This window comes from Wyeomyia smithii, chromosome 3 (genome assembly GCF_029784165.1).
Source record: "Wyeomyia smithii strain HCP4-BCI-WySm-NY-G18 chromosome 3, ASM2978416v1, whole genome shotgun sequence".
Classification (NCBI taxonomy): Eukaryota; Metazoa; Arthropoda; class Insecta; order Diptera; family Culicidae; genus Wyeomyia; species Wyeomyia smithii.
In genome coordinates, this window is record NC_073696.1 from 177,637,757 (window position 1) to 177,646,215 (window position 8,459).

Here is an 8,459-nt window from a genome sequence, read left to right on the forward strand (position 1 = left end):
AAATCTGGATAAAACTGGCACATATATGAAAAAACTGGAAGATTTTGGGATTAAACTGTTTGACTGGATCACCTGAAAAAAACTGGAAGAATCTAGTTTAAATTGGAACATTGGCAACTCTGTTTGTATTCTTTCAAACTGCGAGAGGCGCTGTTTTGCATTCGTCGTCGTGCGATGTCGACTTCAACATCGTTCTGCTCGGAGATACTGGATATAAAAAAGAATTGTATAGATTCGCTCGTTGGGTGTTCGTTAGTTGGGTGTTCGCTAGTTGGGCTGTCACCCAACTAAAAAGCACTCTAATGTCAGAATTCAACGTCATTCAAATGCATTTCAGGGGTCCGAAAAGTGAAAAAAATATTACTAAAATAAATTTGTATTATGTATTGTAATATTGGTACAAAATTTGCTTTGAAGCTTTGAAGTACATTATAAACAATTATCAAGAGGTGCAGTGCATTCCGAGCTCAACCATTGTCAGCAACGGACGTGCGATAGACTTGCTGCGAGTGGCGATTGACTTTTTTGCCAGCCTGTGCAAGTGTTGTTCGGTGTCAACCAGCGTTCTTCCCCGTGCGCACCCCTCCGCACCGTTCGAGTTTGCTGTTTGCTGTTGTCGGTGTCGTCGCGTGGATTGAACCAACTGTACAGATAAGTTTATTAGGTTTTAAGTAGTTTTAAGTTTTTTTTTTCTTTCTTTTCGTACGTTTGTTATTATTATTCGAACTACCTGAGCATTTTGTCTGAAAGCTCACGCGCTCACTATTGTGAGCGCCATGACAGAGGAGATGGACTCCTCTAATGAACCTCCGAATAATTTATTAGAAAATAAAAACCCGGCCTTGCAGCAGACCACAAGGATCAAGCAATACCCGGATGATTCGTCCGGGCCTTGGACTGTATATTTCCGGCCCAAATCGAAACCTTTAAATATCATACAAATTTCCAAGGATCTGGTAAAGCAGTATAAAGCTGTAACTGAGATCTTCAAAGTTCGCCCAAACAAATTGCGAGTGAGAGTATCTGATCTCACACAGGCAAATGCGATTGTTTGCAGTGAGCTTTTCACGCGGGAGTATCGCGTATACATCCCTGCTCGCATTGTGGAGATTGACGGTGTCGTCACTGAAGCGGGTTTGACAATCGATGACTTGTTGAGTGCTGGGGTTGGCCGGTTCAAGAACCCCAGCATTCAGCCTGTAAAGATGCTTGAGTGTAAGAGATTGCACTCGATGTCGCTCGATGGGGGAAACAAAAAGTATACCCCATCAGACTCGTTTCGGGTGACGTTCGCCGGATCTGCTTTGCCTAACTACATTGAAGTGAGCAGGGTTCGTCTACCAGTTCACCTTTTTGTGCCGCGGGTCATGAACTGCCTGAATTGTAAGCAGTTGGGTCATACGGCCACCCACTGCTGCAATAAGGTACGGTGTGGTAAGTGCGGTGAGAATCATGCGGATGATGCCTGCAAAACATGTGCTGAAAAGTGCCTCTATTGCGGAGAGACTCTGCATGAGCTCCCGTCGTGCCCCGCGTACAAACTGCGCGAGGAGGAGATCAAGCGGTCTTTGAAAGAGCGCTCCGAACGTACGTTTGCTGAGATGCTCAGAAAGACCGCCGCTGCTGACCCAATTCCCTTGAATCCTTATGATACCTTGTCTTCTGATGAGTTGGATTCTGACGATTCACCTGAGGGATTTCTTTGGCCGATCTTGGGGAGTCTAGAAAAAGAAAAAAGCTTTCTTCTCTGAAACTTCCTAGGAAAGGATCCAGCATATTCCAAGGTGAAATGACAAATACATCGAAATCGAAAAGTGCTGTTGAAAACCCGAAGCAAACTCCTCCGGGATTGGCTCGCTTGAATTCTCGTAAGGAGTATCCAGCACTTCCGGGAACATCAAAAATCTAAAATGATTCCCCCTTTTCGTCCAAGATACAGCCAGAAACTCTCAGATATCGTGGACTGGATCTTACAAACCTTCAATATCGCTGACCCTCTTAAAAGGTTTCTGTTGGCTTTTCTACCTACAATTAGAACATTTTTGAAACAGATGACTGTAAAATGGCCCCTTCTCGCTACGATTGTATCCTTCGATGGCTAATTCATCGATTAGGGTCGGAGGTTCAATCAATGTTTTACAGTGGAATTGCAGAAGTATCATTCCCAAACTCGACTCTTTCAAAATAATGATTAACAAATTAAAATGCGATGTTTTTTCTCTCTGTGAAACTTGGCTCACTTCAAATTTAGATCTTAACTTCCATGATTTTAACATTATTCGCCTAGATCGAGACACCCCTTATGGAGGAGTACTTCTAGGGATTAAGAAGTGCTATTCTTTCTATCGTATTAACCTTCCCTCGATTCCAGGTATCGAAGTTGTCGCATGTCAAATAATAGTCAAATAAATAGTTTATTTGACACGGCACGATACAATTTATGTTTAACTGAGCCAAGTACATTGTTTTTAAATTCTTAATTAGCAGGGAAAAGAGGGAGGCCTTTTTTTATTCTCGCGGCCGACTACGAGCTAGTGGGGATTTAAGGTGAGAGGAGGGGTGTTACAATTTTGTTTTAAACTATTTTATATTACAGAATGTATCCATTTGTACGTGGCTAACCAGTGATGTTCTTTTTGAGCATTTTTGGTCTGAGGTGTCTGCGTAAACATAGAGATGCCGAGTCTTCGTTTTAGTGTCTCCAGCCGGGTGTATCATTCTCTTTCAGTTTGTGACAGAAATTGTATTCTAGCAAATAGATAAAAGAAATCAAATTTTAATGCCAGCATTTTTTATAAACCCGTATAGCTGTGTCATGTACTGGAGATCACCGCTTCCCAGAATGTCTCTAACGGGTACGTTCGGTTGTTTTCCTCGGGCCCGAAGGGAATCTATAAGCTCAGACCTAACACCACAGTATTCGGTACACGACCAAACGACATGCTCGATGTCATGGTAGCCATCGCCACAAACGCAGTGATCACTGTCTACAAGCCCTATACGAAAGAGATGCGTGTTTAACGTATAGTAATTGGACATAAGTCTGGACATCACGCGAATGAAGTCCCGACCTACATCCAACCCCATGAACCATGCTTTCGTCGATACCTTAGGAAAAATGGAATGTAGCCACCGTCCCAGTTCATCTGAGTTCCATGATGATTGCCAACTGTTGAGTGTTCTCTGACGCAAAATGCTATAAAATTCATCATAAGCAATTGGTCTTACATAAATATCGCCATCAATAGCACCCACCTTAGCTAAAGCGTCAGCCTTTTCATTGCCCGGAATGGAACAATGAGAAGGGACCCACGCTAAGGTAACCCGGTAATTTTTATCTGTTAAAGCACTTAAAAACTGCCGTATTTTCCCCAGGAAATACGGGGTGTGCTTCACAGTCTTCATCGATCGCAGAGCCTCAATGGCACTGAGACTGTCTGTGAAGATGAAGTAGTGGTCTATGGGCAAGGTTTCGATGATCACAAGAGAGTACTGAATGGCAGCAAGTTCTGCGACGTACACGGAAGCAGGAGCATCGAGTTTGTAGGAGGCGGTAAAATTTTCGTGGAAAACACCGAAGCCAGTGGACTCATCTAGATTAGATCCGTCAGTGTAAAACCTTTTATCATAACTAACATGTTTAAACTTATTGGAAAAAATTTTAAGGATCTCTTGGGGTCGCAATTGATCCGGGATACCAGAAAAGTCTTGTTTCATGGTGGTGTCGAAGAATATAGCATTATTAGAAGTATCTAAAAGTGCGACATTGGAGGAATCGTATGAAGAAGGATTAATATCTTGAGCCATATAGTCAAAATATAAAGTCATAAATCTGGATTGAGATTGAAGGTCGACCAACCTCTCGAAATTTTCAATTACTAGTGGGTTCATAACTGTGCATCGAATTGGCAACCGGTAAGAGAGATTCCAAAAACGATGTTTCAACGGAAGAATACCCGGTAGCACTTCAAGACTCATCGTATGGGTCGACTGCATGCAACCTAAGGCAATACGCAAACAACGATACTGTATTCGTTCCAGTTTGATCAAATGTGTGTTTGCTGCGGAGCGGAAGCAGAAACACCCGTACTCAATTACAGACAATATCGTTGTTTGGTAAAGCCTTAGAAGGTCTCCTGGGTGGGCTCCCCACCAGGTTCCGGTAATCGTACGAAGAAAATTAATCCTCTGTTGGCATTTTTGTGTCAGATACCTAATATGACAAGCCCAGGTGCATTTAGATTCGAACCAGACCCCGAGATATTTAGCGACTAAAACCTGAGAGATCGTTTTACCCGTTAGTAGGAGCTGCGGCTGAGCTGGATTATGCTTCCTAGAAAAAACGACCAGCTCAGTTTTCTCCGGAGAGAATTCGATACCCAGCTTAAGAGCCCATTCAGACAAATTGTCTAAGGTATCTTGCAATGGTCCTTGCAGATCGCTAACCTCGCTACCAGTAATGGATACAACGCTATCGTCTGCAAGTTGCCTTAGCGTGCATGAATTTGCAAGACATTCATCGATGTCATTGACCTAAAAATTATATAAGAGAGGACTTAAACATGAACCCTGGGGAAGACCCATGTAACTAATTCGGGAAGTTGTCGAATCGCCATGTGAGAAATACATATGCTTTTCTGACAACAAATTGAGCAAAAAGTTATTCAAATTTGGTGAAAGTCCCTGCGAATGAAGTTTCGCGCTTAAAACTTCTACAGAGACAGAGTCAAAAGCCCCCTTAATATCCATGAACGCAGAAGCCATTTGCTCTTTTCGAGCAAAGGATAGTTGAATTTCAGTAGAAAGCAACGCTAGGCAATCGTTCGTCCCTTTGCCCCGGCGAAAGCCAAATTGAGTATCTGAAAGTAACCCGTTTGTTTCGACCCATTTGTCTAACCGTAAGAGGATCATTTTCTCCATTAATTTCCGGAGGCAAGAGAGCATCGCAATCGGCCTATATGAATTATGATCAGAGGCAGGTTTCCCGGGTTTCCGAATAGCAATGACTTTTACCTCCCTCCAGTCATGCGGAACAATATTTAGCTCAAGAAACTTGTTGAACAAATTCAACAAGCGTCTTTTTGCAGAGTCGGGTAGATTCTTCAACAGGTTGAATTTTATTCTATCTAACCCTGGAGCCTTATTGTTGCACGACAGGAGAGCCATTGAAAATTCCAACATCGAAAATGGAGGCTCTTCCGTAGTTACTAATAACGCGTCGCGAAAGGTTTTCTGTTCCGGTACAGAGTCCGGACAGACCTTTGTGGCAAAATCGAGTATCCAGCGATCTGAATACTCCTCGCTTTCATTCGAAACGTCACGGTTCCGCATGCGCCTGGCGGTATCCCAAAGAGTGCTCTTCGCTGTTTCCCTCGACAACGCGTTTACGAACCGCCGCCAGTACCCGCGTTTTTTCGCCTTTACTAAGCTCTTCATCTGCCTGCCCAGTGCCTCGTACTTTCGAAGCAGGTTGACAGTGCCGTACTCCCGGTAGTCCTTATACGCCGCGGACCTTCGCACGTACAGCTCAGAGCACTCTTTGTCCCACCATTTGCTGGGAGGGCGCTGTCTAATCGTTACCCCGGGTATCGGTTTCGTCTGAGTTTGAGTCGCGGCGTCGATTATCAAGCCAGCTAAGAACGCGTATTCTTCCTCCGGAGGAAGTTCCTCGTGAGTCTCGATAGATTGCGCTATAATAGACTCATAACACTTCCAATCAATATTACGTGTAAGGTCGTAGGAAATATTGATTGGGTTCGGGGGAGTTGAACCATTAGCAATTGTTATAACGATTGGAAGATGATCACTACCGTGGGGATCGTTGATTACTTTCCACTGGCAATCTAACGTTAGTGATGTCGAGCAGAGGGATAGGTCAAGCACGCTTTCATGTGCTGGAGGATTAGGTACGCGTGTCGCTTCCCCAGTATTCAAAACTGTCATATTGAAGTCGTCGATCAAGTTACAGATTAAAGAAGATCGGTTGTCGTCGTACAGCGACCCCCATAGCGAACAGTGAGAGTTAAAATCTCCCAAAATCAAAAAAGGTGCGGGAAGCAATTCTGCTATATCAAGGAGTTGCTTCTGTTCAATCCGCGCGGATGGGGGAATATATAACGAAACAAGGCAAAGGTCTTTTCCTTTCATATTCGTTTGAATGGCAACAACTTCAATATTCGAGATCGAGGGGAGGTCGATTCTGAAAAAAGAATAGCATTTTTTGATCCCTAAAAGTACCCCTCCACCGTGTGAGTCTCGATCTCGACGAATGATGTTGAAATCGTGGAAATTAAGTTGGTCATTTGAATTGAGAAAAGTTTCACAGAGCGCGAACGCATCACAATTGTATGTGTTTATCAAATGTGAAAATAAATCGAATTTGGGGATGATACTTCTGCAGTTCCACTGTAACACAGTGACAAAATTCTTAACCTCTTTCGACGTATTAGTCATCGAAAGATACGATAGCTGAAATGAGGGGCCAAGTTGCTGTGAGTTGCTTCAAATAGGTTTTCACTGTAGGGAGAAGGGCAAGAAGAATGTTTTGAAAGGGATCTGGTATGTTGAATGTTTTAAATATCCAGTCCACAATATCAGAGAATTTTATGAACCCTGTTTCTTTTATGTCTTCTGATCGAGAAATGGGTGCACGAGGGGTTTTTGGTGCCCCAGGAAGCGATGGGTACTCCTGGTTTGATTTGAATTTAAAACCGGGGGGTACTTACTTCGGTTTTTCTTCACCGCTTCCTTTCTGTGTTGTCTTATTGGTCATTCCGCTAGAGGTTATCTTACGACCTTTGCGAGAAAGATTAGGAGAGTTGAGCATTCTCCTCTTCCTAGATTCCTCTGGCAAGGCATAAGAACACCCTTCGACGGGATCGTCAGATGTACCCTCATCGGTTGGCAAAAAGGAAAAGATGTTTCCTGTCGAGGGTGGCTCAGCCCTCACAAGCATTTCTGCAAAAGTGCGCTTTGATCGTTCCTTAAGGGAACGCTTAATTTCATGCCGAGTTCCCTCGCAGTAAAGACACTTTTCAGTATCCTCACTGCAAGCGGTCTCAGCATGATTGCCTCCGCACTTGCTGCAGCGTGCCTTGTTGCAGCAGTAGGTGGCTGTATGACCTAACTGCTTGCAGTTTTGGCAATGCATGACCCGCGGTACAAACAGGCGTACAGGCAGACGAACCCTGTCCAAAGAGATGTAGTTCGGCAGTGCGGATCCGGCGAATGTTACACGGAAGGAATCCGAAGGGAGGAATTCCTTCTTCCCTTCTTCGATGGATACTGAATGTAATTGCTTGACATCCAGTATCTTTACATCTTGAATCAGGGGGTTCTTGAAGCAGCCAACCCCGTGACGCAAAATGTCATCGACCGTGAGGCTTCCTTCGGTAACCACACCGTCGATCTCCACGTCCTTGGCAGGGATGTACACGCGGTACTCCCTTGTAAAGAGCTCGTAGCTAGCAATTTCGTTTGCTTGCTTCAAGCTACTCAAGACAACTCGCAGTTTGTTCGGCCTCACCTTCGTAATCTCGGTTACGGCCGAAAACTGTTTTGCCAGGTCCTTGCCTATTTGTATAATGTTAAGAGGCTTCTTTATGGGCCTAAAAAATTTTCAGCTGAGCAAATATATACCAGGTATCGAAGATTGGATGAATACAGAAGCAAACTTCGAAATACCTTTCAAAATCATAGAGACCGAACGGGAAGTTTGGAAACAAGGTGGCCCAAACATCCGACAAGGCTCTGTCGTCTTTTACACAGATGGCTCAAAAATGAATGATTCAACCGGAGCAGGTATAAATGGTCCTGGGATAAGTATCTCGATACCAATGGGCCGTTGGCCTACAGTGTTCCAGGCCGAAATATTTGCAATTTATGAATGTGCACAAGTCTGTTTGGCTAGGAAATACATATAACATATGCATTTTTTCTGATAGCCAAGCAGCACTTAAAGCACTAAAAGCCTTCACATGTACCTCTAAGCTAGTATGGGAGTGCATCCTTTCACTGAAACAACTGGCAGAAAGGAACCAAGTATGTTTATACTGGGTTCCTGGTCACTGCGGAGTGGAAGGCAATGAAAAAGCCGATACGTTAGCTAGACAGGGGTCATGTACCGATTTCATTGGCCCAGAACCGTTCTGTGGGGTGTCATCAAGCGCCTTGAAAGCAGAATTGAAAACCTGGGAGCATAGGACAATACAAGAGAACTGGAGATGCTCAGTAGGGCTACGCCAGTCTAAACGCTTTATAAAACCAAGCGTCAAAAAAAGCCAGCAATTGCTTAGTTTGAATAAAAAGGGACTAAGGACAATTACCGGACTGTTTACAGGACACTGTCCAAGTAAGCATCACCTGAAACAAATTGGTCAGTTAGATGACGAAATTTGTCGTCTCTGCGGGTTCGAATGTGAAACCGCAGAACATTTGCTCTGCCACTGCAGTGCACTAAT

The 8,459-nt window shown here is 43.9% G+C and overlaps 1 protein-coding gene across 1 annotated transcript; it reads left to right on the forward strand.

The window, feature by feature from the left end:
* Nucleotides 1-776: 776 nt before the first annotated feature.
* LOC129728874 (uncharacterized) lies at nt 777-1,751 on the forward strand. Its single transcript, XM_055687342.1, has one exon. It carries the CDS (start codon nt 777-779, stop codon nt 1,749-1,751), a length of 975 nt encoding a protein of 324 aa, XP_055543317.1.
* The last annotated feature ends 6,708 nt before the right edge of the window (nt 1,752-8,459 follow it).